This window comes from Nicotiana tomentosiformis, chromosome 11 (assembly GCF_000390325.3).
Source record: "Nicotiana tomentosiformis chromosome 11, ASM39032v3, whole genome shotgun sequence".
Taxonomy (NCBI): Eukaryota; Viridiplantae; Streptophyta; class Magnoliopsida; order Solanales; family Solanaceae; genus Nicotiana; species Nicotiana tomentosiformis.
In genome coordinates, this window is record NC_090822.1 from 68,955,734 (window position 1) to 68,975,870 (window position 20,137).

At 31.9% G+C, this 20,137-nt stretch overlaps 1 protein-coding gene across 35 annotated transcripts; it reads left to right on the plus strand.

The window, feature by feature from the left end:
- The first annotated feature begins 13,392 nt into the window (after window positions 1–13,392).
- Window positions 13,393–19,231, plus strand: LOC104117705 (branched-chain amino acid aminotransferase 2, chloroplastic-like). Of its 35 annotated transcripts, XR_011412330.1 has the most exons (6): window positions 13,596–13,818; window positions 16,143–16,235; window positions 16,311–16,454; window positions 16,568–16,751; window positions 17,555–17,646; window positions 18,768–19,231. XR_011412330.1 is itself a non-coding variant. In XM_070188616.1 (5 exons), exons 1-3 carry the CDS (start codon window positions 14,055–14,057, stop codon window positions 16,893–16,895), a joined length of 318 nt encoding a protein of 105 aa, XP_070044717.1. In that variant the 5' UTR covers window positions 13,595–14,054; the 3' UTR covers window positions 16,896–16,919; window positions 17,622–17,646; window positions 18,768–19,231. The 35 variants fall into 35 exon arrangements, 10 of the variants coding, with proteins under 10 accessions (XP_070044717.1, XP_070044715.1, XP_070044716.1 ...); XR_011412317.1 differs by lacking the exons at window positions 16,143–16,235; window positions 16,311–16,454 and adding an exon at window positions 16,854–16,919 and having other exon boundaries at window positions 13,595–14,146; XR_011412314.1 differs by lacking the exons at window positions 16,143–16,235; window positions 16,311–16,454 and adding an exon at window positions 16,965–17,075 and having other exon boundaries at window positions 13,595–14,146.
- The last annotated feature ends 906 nt before the right edge of the window (window positions 19,232–20,137 follow it).

Here is a 20,137-nt window from a genome sequence, read left to right on the forward strand (position 1 = left end):
CTACGCTGGGCCTAAAAAGTCGATGGTATGAAGTCGCTTTTGAGTCAAATTCTTTATTCTTCTTCGAACTCCTTCATTTAGGACTCTACTCCTTGTCGACTACTAGTTCTCGGTAGCCAGCTACTTGTATTTTTCTACAAATATGTTTAAATTTTTTTCTTTTTATAGTCTACAAATGATTAATATGCTTATGGTATTCCATTAACTAAAGACAACGAGGAGCAAAACTTTGTATTCCATAAAATCTGCTTATGGTATTCCATAAATTGGACTGTGCTCACCGCCTACTTCTTCTTGGTAGCTTACTCCTTCTTGGACAACAGTTTGGACTCTCCTCGCCGCCTACTTCTTCTTCACAACAATATGTTTCGTACAATAATCACCTTTTTTAAGACAATTGTGTGCTTAGTTTAGTTATTCTTCTCGAGTTGGTGTGTGATTCAGATTTATTGCATGAATTCATGTATAAAAAAAAAAAAGAATAAGTCAGTTATTACTATAAAAAACGTCATTATTTCACATTATTCATTATTCGTATTGTTGTAGAAAGAAGCAAAGATCCCCAACGGTATTATTAGTTCTCTTTAGTGTTCCTGTTTTTTTGCAGTTGAGTTAATGCTTTGGGTTAAGGTTGCGTATATAAATTAAAGAGAAATAATATGGTTTAGAAATTCTATAGAAAGCAATAATAGAACAATGACATCTTAACTTTTATTGTAATTGTTTTTATGTCTTCTTTTTTATTTTTGTCATAGTTTTTAGTTTTGGATATCAAAGTCTTATACATTGACGTAGTATTTAAGTTTAAATTTTATATATTAAGAGATTAATGGTTTGTGCAATTTAAAAGTATTATGTTAGTATAACCATATTGATTTTCAGCATTTGAAAGATTTGTCTCATATTTTCTATGTCAATCATTTTACAATCGCTTACTGCTAATGCTTTTGTCCGATTGAATTTCTATTAATTTAATAGTTGAAATATTAAGTCATCTTTTTTATAATATCTAATAAGTTGTCTTCCTTGTCAATACATTATTTGCTATATTGAGCACTCTGATATCTTATAAATAATATATAGATTATTCGACCAAATTAGATATTAGCATGGACCCCATGTTATAGATTAATATTTGAAGTCAATACAACTAATAAAAAAAATACTCTTTTGAATTAGTAATGCAATCCTATACAAATTCAAGTTGTACAATATAACATGAAACAATAGAATCTCACATGCTCTGAGAGTTCCAAAACTATACCGATCGCATGTAGACAAGAATACTATGATAGACAAGAACACTATGAGGCATAGTATTGAATGGATTCAAGGTATGAAATGTAATTCGTAGGGACTACACTATTTTAGGGAATGAAAACTAAATTACCGGTAGTGCAAGAACATTGTTTGAGCTAACTACAAAAATATTTCCTCTTTTACCATTTTATGTTTATACTAAAAAATATTCAAATCTTATGAAAAATATTTTCACAAAGGAATCAAACACACAAATCTACCCAAATAATAAAATTGGCATGCGAAACCAAAATGGAAACTTTTGAGCATTTTTTTGGTCTTTTCTTTGTTTTGAATGACTCAAATATATCAAGTGTCAATTCTAATTATAGTTAGAAAATCCATCACTTAATCGTGCAGTTTGGACTTAAGAAAAATTACTAAATTATGTTGTAACACTATATGTCATGATTACATATTCGTACTACTTCCGGATTTAAAAGACAATTAACTTTACTGTGAATATAAGGTCACATTTGCTTTACAACTGAATTTGTATTATTCATATTATCCCTAAAAAAAAACATACGCCAAACACATTATCTGCAAAGAAATAGTAGGCAAGATATGATTACAATCTATATTTCATCACTCTTCAACTACATATAATATATAACGAACATAACGAAATTGATCATTTCTGCAGGTTCATACGACTGCCAAACATTTTGAATTAAATATTATATTAATGTGATGATACCAGCTTTCAACATTTAAAAGGTTATTGCATTTTTTTTATGCCAATTGCTATCTACATGATTCTTTCTTCTTATATACTTTATATTTGTTTTAATTTATTGTTCTTTCATATAAATACTTAACAAAAAATCTACGTGTGCAACGCACGTACATGTAAACTAGTTATTATAAAAGCATGAATACGATATTAGATTATAAAAATAACCTTATAATATTAAGCAAATGACTCACAATAAAAGGACATAATCGAAATTTTAGACGTTAGCCTTGTAATCCTATTAGTTTTAGGAGATAATGCTACACAGTTAGGAATCCTACATGATTACTTTTAGGAATCTTATGAGTATAATTACTTTCGGACATAGACATATAATACTACATATTAGTAGGTAAATTTAATACCTTTATGAACACGTTACGTATCCTTTTAGTATAATTACTTTCGAGATAAGGACATATTTTTAGTCACGTATTCCTATTACTTTTAAGATATACTTTTAAAAAATTTCTATTACTAATTTAATTTGAAGACGTATTATAATGTCATATTACTAATTTAATTTAATAATGTATTATATTGTCCAAATCCATATAGAAAAAGAAGAGACTATTTATTGTAAAAGAACGAATACAATATTGATAGACCAAAATATCCCTAAAATATTAAATAGAAAACTAATAGGGAAAGGACATAACTGTACTTACCTTTTGGACTACAATACCTTTTGTGTTAATATTTTTTAATATATAAGATTTTTAAATTAATAAAAAAATTCTATTAAATTCTTATTAAAAATATGTCGAAAGATTAATAAAATTAATTTCATAAGAATTCTTTGTATTGGCGGTACATTACTACTCCGTAATATCTAATACCAAGAAAAAATAAAAGTAATATTAGATGGAATGCATAAAGCGTTGAAATTGAGAAAAACATTATCCCCATAATATATTTTTATATTATAATTAAACTGTTTTCCTACTAAAATATTATTTTTTAATTAATTTTTTGTGTAATATTTAAAATATACCCAATTATTAAATAACAACTAAGTAAATACTTAAGAATATAAATGTGTGAGAAAGAGAAATAAAATTGATTGGTAAGAGTCAATACCACTAATGATTTTGCAAACATAAAGATCTAAAAGTGGAATGTCAGATCAATCTTTTTACTATTTGAAAATAAAATTTATGGTGGATAAAGTTATAATTAAAATTAAATATTCTGTTACGACCCCAAATTTTCTCCGTATGATGTCGTGATGACATATAGTCTCTAAGACTAGGTAAGCCTATCAATGCAGAATAACAATAGAAATCTGAAATAAATAAATTTGCAAATTCACATAAGTACAACTCCCAAAACTCGATAGAAATAAGTCACAAGCTTCTAAGAATTTTATTATAAGTGTCTCTTTGCATCAGAGTTTAAAGAAAATAAGAAAGACAACATAATAAGATAGAAGGGGACTCCAGAGTGTGCGGACGCTGTCAGATATACCTCGAAGTCTCCTCGTACGGATAATTCACTCATGCCTGGTCTGATAATATGTACCTGGATCTGCACAAAAAGATGTGCAGAAGTATAGTATGAGTATACCACAGCGGTACCAAGTAAGTGCTAAGCCTAACCCCGGTAGAGTAGTGACGAGGTCAGGTCAGGCCCTACTAGAATAATAAAAGACATGGTGAAATGTATAACAACATAATAAAAATAAAATGACAATGGAAATGAATCAAGTAAATAGTATGTCACCATTTAACTACACAGAATAAGGGCAAATAATACCTCGCGGAAACAAAAAATATATATATTTTTTCAACTTTAAGAAAATCACAATAATAATCAAAGGCAACTTCGGCCATAAATAAATATCAACAAGGGCACTTCCGAGGTACCGCCTCGTAGTCCCAAATTATAAATAAACTCACAATATCTCATTTTCTTATATCATCGCGTGAGCCTTCACATTTAATTTTAAAGAAAATATTTTTTTCCCGAAATAGCATTCCGCGTTTTAGCCACCCTTATCACACCGCATGACTTCTAGGAGTTCCCCTATTAGCCACACATATCAAGCCACCCTTATCTCATCGCATGCATTTTAACACCCAGACCTTATACCACCGCATGCGTATCAATATCACAATATATCACAATCTGTACCTCAAGTGCTCAAATATTTTAATTTGCCAAAATAAATCAACAACAATAATATTTTCCACAACAGGGAGCTCACGGCTCAATCAAAATGAGTACAAAGTCTCACAAAATATTCAGCAAAAATAATATTTCACAAATTTAACATCTTGACTTAACATCAAATTTTTAAATGTAAAATACTTTATTTTTAATAATATTTAAATTAAGAAATCCAACCTTCAAATAATTCACGGAACAAAAGAAACAGAGTTTTAACTAAACAGGTAAAACACTTAGCAGGAACATGTCAGACAAATTTAAAATACGAAAATATATTAATGGTGATGAATATAATAGAAATAAACAATTTAATTAATATGCAACAGTGCTCTATATAATTTAAAGACATAATCTTCCACATTTAACATGTATACATACTCGTCATCTCGTGTACATGACTTTCAACACATCAATATTTTCATATCAATACCAATCCTAAGAGGAATTTCCCCCACACAAGGTTAGACAAGTCACAAACCTCGACGTGCTCCAATTTAATCCACTAATAGGCCCTTTCCTCGATTATCCAACTCTGAATGGCTCGAATCTAGCCAAAATAATTCGATACAGTCAACAAAAATTATAAAAATCAATTTCATAAGAAAATACTATATTTTTCAATAAAATCCAAAATTAACTCAAAAATCGCACGTCTCGGAATCCAGCGAAAGTTACGAAATATGAACGCCCATTCAACCACAAGTCTAACCATACCAAAATTACTAAATTCCGATAATAATTTGGCCCTCAAATCCTCAAATTTATCCAAGTGGATTTTCAAACTTTTCCAACTTAATTCACTAATTAAATGTTAAAAACAACTATGGATTCGGGTAATTTAACCAATATTGAGTTAAGAACACCTACCCCATTATTTTTCTTGAAAATCTCCCAAAAATCGCCTCAATTCGAGCTCCAAATCGATAAAAATAAAAAATAGGACGAAGTCCCATTTTCAGAACTTAAACATTCTGCCCAGTGATTTCTTCTATGCAATCGCGGACCAACTCACGCGATCGCAAAACACAAATTTTTATTGCCCAAAATTAACTCTACGCAATCACGAAAAATCCCACGCGATCGCGAAGCACAATCTCCGCAAGCCTACGCGATCGCGAACCTTCTCACGTGATCGCGAAGCATTAAGCGCGTGGCCCGATTCCTGCCTCGTTTCCTCAAATCACATAAAACAATGCTAAAACCACGAATCATACCCAAATTCAAGCTTAAGGAACTTACGAATTTTTAACTTCTACATTCGATGCTGAAACTATCAAATCTAGTCCAATTGACCTCAAATTTTGCACACAAATCATAAATGACATAACGGAGCTATGCAAATTTTCAGAATTGGATTCCGACCCCGATATCAAAAAGTCAACTCCTCGGTCAAACTTCCAAACTTAAATTCCTATTTTAGTTATTTCAAGCCTAATTTATCTACGGACTTCCAAATAAAATTTCGGACACGCTCCTAAATCCAAAATCACCATACTGAACTGTTGGAATAATCAAAATTATATTTCGGGGTTGTTTACACATAGGTCGACATCCAGCCAACCTTTTCAACTTAAGTTTTAAACTTTGGAACTAAGCGTTCCAATTCATTCTAAAAAAAACTTCACCGGACCAGAACCAATTACCTCGTCAAGTTACATAACAGTTATAAAGTACAGAATGAGCAATAAATAGGAAAATGGGGCTACAACTTTTAAAACAACTGGCCGGGTCGTTACATATTCAAAACAAGAGATAAACTAATATTAAGAATCGAATAAATATAAAATAAATTATTTTTTATGTTAAGACCAAATAAGTAAATTATTATATTAATTATTTAGCAAGAGAATTCAATTCAATTATTTTTTAAATTCACCATATGAGTAAAATAATTCAAGTTAAAAAAAATCTTATGGTACATAAATTTATTTCATAAAAAAGAGCGTTAGAGATTTAAAAAATTAGAACACAAAGTAAAAAAGGGCTAGTATAGTATTAAGAATAAGAAGGCCATAAAAGTGTCTAATGAAGCACAATCAAAACTAAATCTTGAACAACAACAAACTTTGAAGACTATATGATAAAGAATCGATTCTAAGATAGAAGGATTATCCTTTGTAGATGCCTCTGGCAGAATCAAAATAACATTTATATATCATGCATTACTTGCAAATGTCACATTAAGAGGCATAATACGGTTAAAATTAATAACAAGTGGTGTACCGGTAAAGATTTTATTATGAGGCCACTCATTATAGATTTGGTATGCCTCTTCAAAGAACTGAAATAACCATCACAAATATATCAAAGCAGGGCAATTGTGCTAAATTTATAAGGAAAGTAAATTTGATCATATGGGATGAAGCGTTTACAGCAAAGTGCCAATCGATCGAAATAATTGCTCGGAGTTCTAGAGACATGTTGGATATCAATGAACTGTTTGGTGGAAAATTTTATGGTTTGGGAGGTGATTTCCCTAAAGTATTACCAGTAGTTCCAAAATCGACGAAAGCATAGACTGTAAAAGCTAGTTTAGCAACATTATGCATATGACCTCAAATGAAAAAGATTCAACTGACAAAAAGTATAAAGTAAGAATAGATCCAGTATTTGGTGACCTCTTGCTTCATGTCAGAAACGAAGAAGAGCATCTAATAAAAGGTAATTTGATTCTTTCACAACACTTAGTTATCAACTCCAATGGTAATAGTAGTTATCAACTCCAATGGTAATAGTAGTGCATTTAATAAGGGAAATATTTTTTATCATTAGATTAAAACGCAATTTGTTCAAATTCCATGATAGAAATTAAAAAGCTATCTTAACTAGCAGAAATGAATATGTTGATCAACAAAATAAAAGGTTGATTGCAAAATTTTATGGTAAAATTAAAATATTCCTTCAGTTTTTTACTCAATAGAAGATGATACCAACAATTACTAACAAGAAGAATATTTAAATACTTTAATACCAAATGGCCTTCTACCATACATGTTTGTTGTCACTTTTATTATTCCTTACGTATGTTAGTTTCATCGAATATATAATAGACTGAGTTAAAATTGATTTTCCATTGCATATAGGTTGATTTTGAAAACAAATATGTCCGCCGTGCTACTGAAAAACTTAGATATGTCGAATAACTTATGTAATAGCACACAGACGGTATATAGATATTTAACAGTTACGTCATAGATGCAAAAATTATGATACTAGTCAATGTGCTTTTAAGTATATTTTTATCCCTCAATTCAACTTTTGTCTTCCGAAACTAAAGAATATCCTTTAAAATTTGTGTGAAAATAATTTCCATTATGTTTATGTTTTGCAATTATAATAAATAAAGCACGAGGACAAACATATTAAATATTGGATTATATTTACCGCAATATATTTCTTGCACGAATAACTATATGTTGAAGTTTCAAGAGGGATATCAATATCGACAATAATAATTTTGGTTATGGGAGAGCAATCAAAGCATTAGAAAGAAACATACAAAAAAATATCGTCTACAAAAAAGTGTTCAGCAAGATAGCATCACATTAAATATTTTTAAACTATAATATATAATTATCTACTAACATGATTAACTTCATCATTTGTGTAAGTTCTGATGATGTCCATTCATTTTGAATAATTTTTCGGCATTAAGATGATTGTTGTATTATTATGCATAAAATTTCTCTCATTAATTAAATTTTCTTATTCTTTTATATAAATAAATGTTTAAACCATCACGTGCCATTATTAATGTGAAACTCACGTTCAAGGATACTAGTTTTCATAAAAGGGCCTAAGTCATTACACAAAAAATACTTTTACCAGTTGTAATACTCAATACTAAGCAGAGGAAGTGGAGGTTATTAAACAATATGCCGCAAAATATTCCATATCAAGAAAAAACATAATATCTTGAGCTTTTCATCACAAATCAAACTTAAATTGTAGAATCATTAGAACCAAGAAAGGGGAAAAAACAAAAGTAGGTGATTGAGTTCTAATTGGGTATTCTTGTCTTTATGTGTGTTTGCTTTAGTCTAGTTTTAATAACGAGTCTTCTTATCTTTATGTGATTTGCCTTGACCAAATTTCAATTTCGTATTATATGGAGAAGACAACGTCGATGGTAGATGATGAAATTGCAGTGGGTGCTTAGGACATTTATGGGGGAAATATTTTGTTTCTTCTTCTTTTTACGATTGTTAAGGTATGACCACATGCAACTCTAGTCCTAAAAAAGATAATCAATCGTTTCAAATATAATCGGGTCTAAGAGTCCAAGTCGAATATCACAAAGAACTAATGATTAGCTATAGCTGTTCAATATCGCTACGAAACAGAAGTCCAAATAATTTTTTAATTATAAAGGTTATAATTTTATTTTAAACTAATTAACTAACAAATACTAGAAAGCAATCGAAATTTATCAACTAAAGAGACTAAGGGTTGGAGACAAGATTAAAACAGACTAGATTTATGATTTTTCCAATTGTCTGAATTCTACGTGTCACCTCTCCTATAATTTCGCCTAGGTATTCTCCACTAACTGCGATCACTTTATGTGTTATAACTCTTTATCGAGCAACTACAATAATTTACTAGACATATTCTTCCGAACTACGCTAGCTGACATTATCTTACTGCTCACCATGACCACGTCAAGGCTTTATTATTCCTAAATCTACCTTTAAACCCGACGTATTGATTTCTCACATAAGTTGGGAGTGACGTTGCTTAACAACTACCTAAAAATGTAGACTTTCCCAAGCAATACATAATAAATAGGCATAGTCAATTGATGACCATTCAATCAACTTAAATAAGCACGTAATTGAACAAGTAAAGAAATTCTAAGGCTAAATTATATTAAAACGTAACAAAAATCCATCCTCCAAAAGGTTCCATCAAAACTCTAGATAATAAATTAGCTACTCATAATAGTATGTAAAAATACAACACTAAAATTCATAACCAACAATAAAAAATAGGAAAAAGAAATGGAAAACTCATGGTTGAATCTTCTGTTGGTAATCTGTGTTCAAAATCAGAAAATCATGTAAAGTAAAAGAAAAACAGAAATGCATAGAAATAACAAAATTAAATTTGAGCCCACTGAATTCACAGTGTGTCCTTAAGGAATTCAATCCCCTCGTTATTGCCCAAGGTATATGGATTAATTCCTCCAGGATAGAACGGAATAACTATTCTGTGATAGCGGTACTTCAAATCACAGAACTTCAGCGAACTCAACAAACGGAGCAAATCGCACTTGACACTTATGTTTATTTAGAAAATAATGCAACAATGTAGAATAGAGGGGAGAAGATTTCAGATTTTTCATATCTTAAAAATGAGGCCAAGCCTCTAAATTTATAGACAAAGGAAGGGTGATATGGAGAGGTGCAATCCAAAAGGTGCCCCTTTCATTTCCCATTTATACCATTTAAAGAAAAAACACAACAATCCCCCACATGAATGGGGAATGGACATATGTGAAAAAACATGCAAGAAAATACTATGTGATTCGCAAATAAGGATTAATCGCATCTGGATAAGTAAGTTTCCCTTTGAACTTTCCGTAGTGAACTTATGTCGGATATACTCGGTCAATGGGTAGATTTGATATCTTTGAGCCGTCGAGCTTTGATGTATACCTAAACAACCACAAGTCACACAATCAATCCTTAACCGTTTTTGGTTCTCACGGTTATATTTGTTTCAGCCATGAACACCGCATGATTTCATGAGTGCTTAAAGAATGGGCCTTTACTTTCATTCCCCTTAAAGCGGCTTATATTTCACACTCACATAGGTGATTTCTAATCGTGTAATCCTATAGACACACTATCTAGTCATATTCTGCCAGACTTAGCAAATCATTAAAAAGCTTTAAGCTTTATTGACTCATCAAAAAGCCTTAATGCTTTACCTTGATTTTTGAACATTGTCTTCATCACGAGAATGGGTTGTGTTATTTGACAATGTTGAACCGTAATTCATAACTTTGTTTGATCTCTTTAAACCTAGCTCTTGGGATCTCCAATCTGCTAGGTAGAGTTACCGCCATGATGACTTGTCCTAGGCCTTAGTCCCATTCCCTTTGATGATCTTTCAACTGCCTCTCTGGATAGGCCTTTTATAAGTGGATCTGACACGTTATCTCTTGACTTTACTTAGTCAATCGTGATAACACCACTAAAGAGTAGTTGTCTAACGGTATTGTGTCTCCGTCGAATGTGATGAGATTTTTCGTTATACATAACACTCTCTGCCCTACCTATTGCCGCTTGAATATCACAATATATACATATATGTGTCAAAGGTTTGGGCCAAAATAGAATATCTTCCAAGAAATTTCGGAGCCATTCAGCTTCTTCACCGGCCTTGTCTAAGGCTATAAACTCAGCCTCAATTGTAGAGTGGTCAATGCATAGTTGTTTGGACGATTTTCAAGACATCGCTCCTCCACAGACTGTTTAGAATCGGTTGAACCGGTGATCTAATTTACATCACAATACCCCTTTATTATCGCGAGATACTTATTGTAGTGCAAAGTATAATTTGGAGTATATTTCAAATACTTCAAAACATGTTTCATTATCATGAAAGTTCAATGCAAACTTTCTTATGTCGTAGACTAATATGTCTCGACTTTTGATTGCATGTCAGATTATCGACTACACTTAATGTAGTAATAGTATATTATAATAACAAATGGAATGATTGGCATCAGTTATGACCACAAGCTTTTAATATATAGTACATTTCGCAATCATTTCGCCATTTTCAAGCATTTGTATGCTATTTATTCATACGTCTATATGATATGCAAATTATAGCACCTTCATTCATGAAATAAATCCAACTTGGAATGGATTTTGGTCATGTTCATCGGTTGGTTCACCTCATTATAGACCAACGTATTAATACATTCATTCATGAATGATCATGTCCATACAAAAACGTACAGACGTATCTTTCTATGAAAAGTCACAACCTTTGAAGTGACATCATTTCATAAAAGAACCAAATAATATAAATTTTCAAGAAAGAAATAATATTTCGAGAAAGGCACGTGACCAACTTATGAATTAGTAGTTTCATCAACTAGTCTTTACTAAGACTTAACAACTGATGAATTCGCCGACTACCATATCAATATCCACTAAAGATTTGTGGGTTCAAAGAATCATATCATCTAATTCTTCTAGATAATATATACATCCCGTCTAGCAATAACTTTTGTTATGCATAAGCTAAATGCCCCCACATTTCATATGTTTTATATGCCTTTTCTATTAACATATAATCCATATATAAATAATCAATGACTACATAATTTAGAGTATTCTTAATGTAAATACACTAATTTGAAACCATTTGACAATATTTTCTAGTCAAATTTTGCGTGCCATTATTTGAGTGTTTGTTTTCGTCCGTAAAGTGACATAACAAGTCGACACATCTTCTTTCTTTTTCAGAAACCATGAACCTTTCAGGTTGTTCCATACAAATTGCTTCCTCCAAATCTCCATTTAAGAATATTGTCTTTACGTCCATCTGATGGATTTCAAGGCCATACACGGTGGCTAACGCTATTACCATCCGAATAGATGTGATTCTCGTTACCGGTGAGTATGTGTCAAAGTAATCAAGACCTTCTCATTGTCTTAATCCTTTGGCAGTCAATCTTGCCTTATATTTGTTAATAATACCATCAACTTTCATTTCCCTTTTGAAAATTCACTTAGAACCCAAAGGTTTATTTCCTGGAAGAAGATCAACCAATTCCCAAGTATGATTACTTAATATGGATTCTGTCTCACTATTGACTACTTCTTTCCGAGGAAGACATAACTTTTTCCAAAGTTTGAAGCTCATTTTCAAACAAGAATGTCAGAAAACCTGATCCAATGAAAGTAGTTGTCCTTTGACGTTTATTACGTCTTGGATTCACTTCATTAGGTGTACTTTCCTTTGTTTATTCCCGAGGTCGCTTAGATATTTCACTAGACAACTCACATTCCTTTTTATACGATAAATATTCTCAAAAATTAAGCATTATCTGATTCGATTAACGTATTAATATGAATGTCGGGATTTTTCGGTTTATGAACCAGAAAATGATATGCCTTACTATTTGTTACATATCCTATAAAAATGCAATCAATATTTTCTGGTCCGATCTTTACCCTTTTGGATTTAGGAACTTGCACTTTAGCCAAGCACCCCTTCCCCCACACTTTAAAATATTTTAAGTTGTGTTTCCTTCCTTTCCATTTTTTCATATGGAATAGATTGTGTTTTGCTATGGATAACTCGATTGAGTATTCGATTAGCTGTAACCATAGCTTTCCCCACAAGTTTTGGGTAAACCAGAACTTATCAACTAGGCATTCATCATCTCCTTTGACGTTCTATTCTTTCTTTCTGCAATTTCATTAGATTGCGGTGACTAAGGGCGGTCGTTTGGTGAATAATTTCATATTCCAAACATATTTCTTCAAAAAGAGATTCATATTTAACGCCCTTATTACATTGTAGAGCTAACTACAAGAACTGTTATTTGTGTCACGACAGAGCCAGAATTAATAAATGGTGAAGTTTTTAATCTTCAAACCATTCTGACATATTCAGAATTAAAAACAATAAAGTTTTTAATTTTCAAACCGAGTAATATCTGATACAACTAGATCTAATAAACAATGAAATTTTTTTAAATCTTCAAACCGAATAATAAATTGGAGTAGAAAATCACAAAGATTTTAATCTCCAAACGAGTAGAAAGTCACTTAGACTTTAATCCCCACTAATGAGTAAAAAGTCACAAAGACTTTAATCTCAATGAACGAGTAGAAAATCACGCAGATTTTAATCTTGAAGCAGGAGTAGAAAACTACGAAGATTTTAGTCTCCATAACGGGAGTAGAAAATCATGAGAATTTTAATTTTTCTCCAAACCAGGGGTAGAAAATCACAAGTATTTTGTTTGTTTTTTTTCCAATGGCTTTCCAACTAAACCATTATAACCTCTAAACATCTCAACATTTTGATATATTTTCTTATCAAACAAACATATGTAATATCTTTACATATATTATATTCACGATTTCAAAACTATTTTCAAGTATTTAGTGTAAACCTAATTCATACTTACAACCTTGAAAATAATCTTCCAAGATCATCACAAAGTTAGTCATCTACTAACATTTATTTCAAATGAATTTAATCAATTGAAATATTACCAGACCACAAAGGTTAGAAATTCATAAATACATTCTCTCTATTAATTTGGGAGAATAAGCACACATCAGGTCAACATGCTTGCGTGGCCTTATTGAGGGCATAACTGTCATTATAGCTAGCCTTATCGGAGGTATAATCGTCTTTGAGGAAAAGATTAAACATCAAAGGATTCCCTACGTCTGCAGGGTAAGATGCTTGAGAGACGACCACATGCTGCTTTGGATTTTGGGTAAACGGTGGACAGTCGAAAGTTTTAGAATTTTTCTACTGAAAGCTTGATTCAACTCACACCCTCTTTCATCTCTCTTTATTTTCGCGTGGTTCTTCGACTTTCTCGCTGTTGCTGATTTGTGTTTTATCTCTCGGTGAGTTCAGTTCACGCTGTATTATTTCGATTTTCCTTCTGATTTTGTCATAGTTGTTGACGGAGGTGACAATTATGGCTGCCCATGGGCTGATTCGCCATGGATGGTGGTTTTGATAACTTGAAAGTTATGTTGGGGGATAAAATTATTTCTTTGATTTACCAAAAAGCTAGAACAAACCCAGTTAGTCTGCTTCCCTGTTTTTCTATTTGTCTCGAAAATCGGCGACTTTGTTAATGGGTCATTTGAGGTGTTTTTCGCTCTTGGGTTTACTGTTGATTTATGGCATGCAATTGGTTCGTAATATCTGCGGCAACCCTGAAGTCAGGTTCCCCTTCTAAGGCTTCTACCCTCTTTTCAATCTTTAGATATCTTCGTTTGTTCTTTCTCTAATTTTGTGGTATATATGGTTATCCCATGTCAGTTGGATACATGTAATTTTCTTGAAAAAGTAAATAAAGAGTATGATTGATTAATTTTCATTTTAGATCCACTGTTTGTAATAAATTGGGTCCCCTGGATAGATGGGACATGAATATAGAAAATTCATATTATCCGATATCCAAATAGCTTATAATTCCGGTTTAGTTAAGTGGTCAATTTGGGGATTCAGGATTTGACTTATCGTGTTTAAGATTTATTATTCGTATTTATTTAGTGGCCTTTTAAACAAATCCTAACACAGTGTTCGAGCCAAAGTTGTTGGGTTTAAATTAACCCATAAGTGATACATTAGATCCGTGCCCGATAAGTTTCTTAGAATTTTTAACTATACAATAAATAGGGAAAGCCTCTAGAATGTAACTGGTAGGACTTATAGAGCATCAATAACATCATCTAAGCAATCAAAAGCACCCAAATTTAAGTTGTGTTGTACTACATTGCATCTTTCTGCCCGTGACAGAGTCTGGAATACTATGAAGGAGATTATAAAAAGTATGAATGCCACTCTCGAGATTACAACGTGCAGCCTAAATTAATTTTTGTCATAGTTGTTGATGGAGGTTAGAGTTATGGGTGGCCACATGTCGATTCGTCATGGATGGTGGTTTTGATAAATTGAAAGTTGTTTTATAGAATAACATTATTTCTTTGATTTACTAAAAAGCTAGAACAAGTGCAGTTACTATAGAGCCTTAACTGCATATAGAAAAAGAAGTTCAACATAGAGATTCATCTTATAGCCTGTTTGACCAAGTTTCTCAAGAGGCCAGATTTTTTTTCCCCAAAGCACTTTTTTTTCCTAATTTGAGGTGTTTGGCCAAACTTTTTTTTTTTTTGGGAAAAAAGTGCTTTTGGGAAGAAGGAGAAGCAGTTTCTGAGAAGCAGAAAAAAATAATTTCTTTCCAAAAGCAGAAGCAGAAGCAGTTTTGACTTTTTTTCTTACCAAAAATACCCTTAACAAAATATAGTATATACTAAAATAACCGTCAAACCTAATACTTAGGATATTAAGGTATGAATATTTCTTATCATTTTTAGGATAACTTTCTAATATATAGTGACTTTAGGTGTGAATGCTTTTATATTTGTTGAATGATTTTTAATATATTTAACTTATATTAAAATAATTAACTACTTTTAAAAAAAATCATTTTTTTTTTTTGAGAAGGTAACAAATTTTGTATATATAACAACTGCACCAAGGAGGTGCAGTCTTTCAAATTTACAGAAGATGGTATAGGAAGTTCTTAAATCCCTACTGCACTACGGACTACAGAGAGCCTAGGACATCAACTTTTTCATATTGTACTTAAATAAAATGAAAAGATTTAATTATTGCCTGTAATAACAAATTTTTGAGATTATTTATTTACTTATAATATTAACTATTAAGTAAATCTATTCATGTCCTTATTCGTAATTTGATACTTAAAAGCACTTTCTGAAAAACTTGGCCAAATACAAATTATTGCTCAAAAGTGCTTTTCTGAGTGATTAGCCAAACACAAACTGCTTCTCTCTAAAAGTACTTTTTTCAAAAGCACTTTTGAAAAAACACTTTTCAAAATAAGGTGATTTCTCCAACTTGGCCAAACAGGCTATTAGTCTATCTGGATGTGCTTCATCTTTCTATATGTTAATGCAAATGAAACGTGAATTAGGCAAATAAAAAATTTTAATGGAGAAGAACTCCAGACATTAGATGAAATATTTGATTGGAAAATCAGATTGCTGATTCAAATGGAAAAAAATTGTGGCATTGATGTATGAAAGTTGTCTGATGCAAGTAACTAATCTGTTTATAATGCTCTGCGATCAGACAATCACAATTGTATGCCATTTAATAACATATCAACTGATTAACTACTCGAGGTGTTCAGGAAGATGTTTGGACATCAAACTTCTGTCAACCACATAACATTTGATTTGCAAAATCAAGGCATGTGGTAGGATAACAATCAGCTGATCTGAAGGTATATCGTTGTTAGTATCATATGGTAACTACTCGAGGTGTTCAGCTGATCTGAATGTATATCAATTATCTAAAGGACAATGATCATGGAATGCTATTTACAGTGAGAAAGGGAAGTGATCACTTCCTCCAATGCAAGTACCATCAGAATGCATCAATTAAAAAGAGAAAAAATAACTTCATGGTAGAGCTTGCGGACTTAGTCAACTGCAGTTTCCCTGTAGGTCATACAATTATTTAACTTACACACAATGCATGAAGTAGCTCTACATCCTTTGCATTACTTATTTATTACTTTTCACTTAACTGATAGGAATTTTGTTTTTATAACAGCAACATAACATCTGAATTAGCCGACATTGATTGGGACAACATTGCCTTTGGCTTTGGCTTTACGCCTACTGATTGTATGTATGTCATGAAATGTTCTGAAGGGGAAAACTTTTCTAAGGGTGAATTACAGCGTTTCAGTAACATTGAGTTGAGCCCATCTGCTAAATTGTTAAATTATGGACAGGTTAGTTTTTACACTTTTGTATTATGATAGTATCTCATGAAACCTTTCTTATTCTTAAATATATTTCTTCTTTGTTATTCATTTGAATGGTTACCGATTCAGATCATTCATCAGAGTCACCAAAAATGCTATTGGAAATATTAATAGGGATTGCTTGAAGGTTTAAAGGTATATCGAAAATATGACGACAATATATTGTTGTTTCTACATTAGGAAAATGCAATGCACTTGAAGATGAGTGTTGAACGCATGTGTATGCCTTCACCGTCTACTTAACAGTTTGTGAAAGCAGTAAAAGCCATTGTTTTATCAAAAGAAAGATGGGTAATATGTTACTTCTCTTCAGTTAAAAATTATCTTACTCGGTGACTCATGCGCCCACTAAATCCTTTTTTCTTTTCTTATTGATTCCTCCTCCTGGAAAAAAAAAATGACTGTTTACATTGGTATTATTTACTGCTGATGATAAAGTTGTTGCATCAAGAAATGAACCCGTGGAATTCTTTTTGACATATGGGAAATAATTCTCCTACTAATCTACACTTTGTAAAGTTCTATAATTCTTAAATTTCTTCTTCTTTTTCTTCTTTGCATTTTGCACTTTACACTTTGGTGGACTATTCTGGCAATTCCACGTGAGCTTGTGCCTGGGAGATAATGACACCAAGGAAAATTACATTTTTCACTAACAAAAAGATTTGGCACAGAAATTATTTCTTTTAAATGTTCTTTCTTACTACGAAGAACTTTAAGGAACAATCATTCTTCTTACTAATCATAGAGTTTTCAATTTTGCACGCCAGTTTGTATCAATATGTGTCTGTTGCTATACATATGCCACTGACTCAGTGAATGACATCTGCCGCACAGGTTATTTTGCTAAAACTATTTGGAGGTATTATACTAGCCCTGAAATTCTTTTATATAACCTTTTGTCAGCATGATTATTTTAGTGTTCAGTTATGTATTTATTGGAAATAATGTAGAGCTGATTGTGAGACTTGCTTATTCAATTTGTTTAACTAAATAGCATCTTCTGCTTTACCAACCGCATTTCTTATGGTTTACACTCACTGTCTTTTTCACAATAGGAACCAGTAGTTAATCCTTTCCTTGCTAAATTTTCTTTAAAATCCACTATGCGCCATGAACCTACATCAACTCCTGAAAACGATTGAGTGAAAAGATAAAAATAAAGTCAGCTCTGCGGTCATCTGAGCTTCGACAAAAGGTAACATCTTCCATTCTGTTGGACAATGCAAAAAATTATTGAAGAGATGTTCATCTTCGTGACTAATCATATACCTTTTCTTGGCAGAGTTCTTTCAATATCGTGACTCTTAAAGACTTGATCATTCAAAGAAGGAGAATTGGATCTTTGAATGGACAACCGATAATTTATAAATGATATTACTTTATACATATTCTACCAAAATAAGTTTACCTAATTATCATATTTTCCTACATGCAAGCTTTTATTCATATATTGTTGCTACTTAAAAATACTCCCGTTAAATTGCACTTACGATGTCATTTCAAAATGGATCTATAAATATTAATATATAGACGCACACTCACAAATCACATAGAACACGTACTCATGGAGTACGAATCAAGATCTTAAAGATCCTTAGGTCTCGGCTGATGATTTGTCTAGGAACATTCATGTCATTGGTGTATTCTTCCTACTCGATTGATGTTAGGAGTTTCATTCCATCTTGTTTTGGCATACTGTTGATGATTGAGAGCTTCTTCCCTTACTCATTTGGAGTTTAGATTCCAGTGGCACTTTGAAACATTCCTGCATATTCAAATTTTATACTTGTTACACGTGCTTGTTTAAGTGTATAAATGGAATGTTCAGTGTGCTTTCATTACTGTGTTCACTTTCTTTTGTGATTTAGTTTGCAGTCATTGAGTTTAATCTTCCTCTTTATATCCAATTTATTTTCTCTTTTTTGTTGTTTCATAACTCTTTCATTATCATTGATCATTTGTGCATACCTGATTTTGCAGCTTCTTGATGGATTTTCAAACGAATATGACTAATCTGTCACGAATAAGGAATGGCTGAAGCACCACATAACATTTGATTTGCCAAATGAAGACATCTCGCAGGACAACAATTTCAGTGTAATTCGAAATGCTCTCTACATTTGAGTGAAAATGAAAGGGGCTAAAGTCCGGCCAGAAAGTCCTGAGGAGCTCCTTATAGAATCTATTGCCTTTGCAAGTGTATTCAATTCCCGAAAAAAGCCAAGGGTTTAACATGTGGAAGAAGAGAACATATCCTGAATTCCTTCAAATGCTTATGTGAGGCACGAGTTGATTCTTCTGGTACTCTTTCGGACCAGTTGAAAGATAGTACTATATACTTTGATAGTAATTCTAATTTCTACCATCTTACACATATTTGTATCGGCAGATGTTACTGCAAACCCATACGTTTTTTAGGTAACATATTTGTGGTCTTTTATTTCTCTTTTGAGTACAACTCAGCAATAGCTCTGCAGTCTGCCATTTCTCTACACAAGCTCATCCGTTATTGTCACTGTACTTTTTACTTGCAACAATGTAGTTCTCTTCATGTTGGGCCCGGGCTTTGCCCGGACTTATCCCCACTAGTAAACAATAAGTAGAGTAGAAAAAGTAGAACCAAGATTTGATACTACTCCCTTCTTATCGTTGCATTGAAATCGACTGTCTTCCATCACAATTTGTCAAGAAATGGCGTGGTATAGCCACTTTTTAAGTGGTATTTACTTTTTAGCCAGTATTTTTAATGTTGAGCAAAAATAGCCACTACTCTATTAAAATTGATACAAAAAGTCATTTTTACCCTTTCTTCATGAGTGATAAGGACATGGTGTCCTTAATTTTATGAGTATTGTGTAAATATTAAGGACAAACCATGTCTTAATATTTTACACATCACTCATGAAGTTAAGAACACCATGTCGTTAATATTTTATACATCACTCATGAAGTTAAGGACACCATGTCCTTAATATTTACACAATACTCATAAAGTTAAGGACACTATGTCCTTAACATTTACAATGCACACATGAAGTTAAGGATACAATGTCCTTAATATTTATACTGCACATATGAAGTTAAGGACATGATGTCCTAAAGTTTAACAACAGAAGGTGCAAATACAAATTAAGGACATTATGTCCTTGACATTTACATTGCATACATGAAGTTAAGGACACTATGTCCTTAACATTTACGCTGCACATATGAAGTTAAGGACATGATGTCCTAAAGTTTAACAACAGAAGTTGCAAATACAAGTTAAGGACATTATGTCCTTAACATTTACATTGCACACATGAAGTTAAGGACACTACGTCCTTAACATTTACACTGCACATATGAAG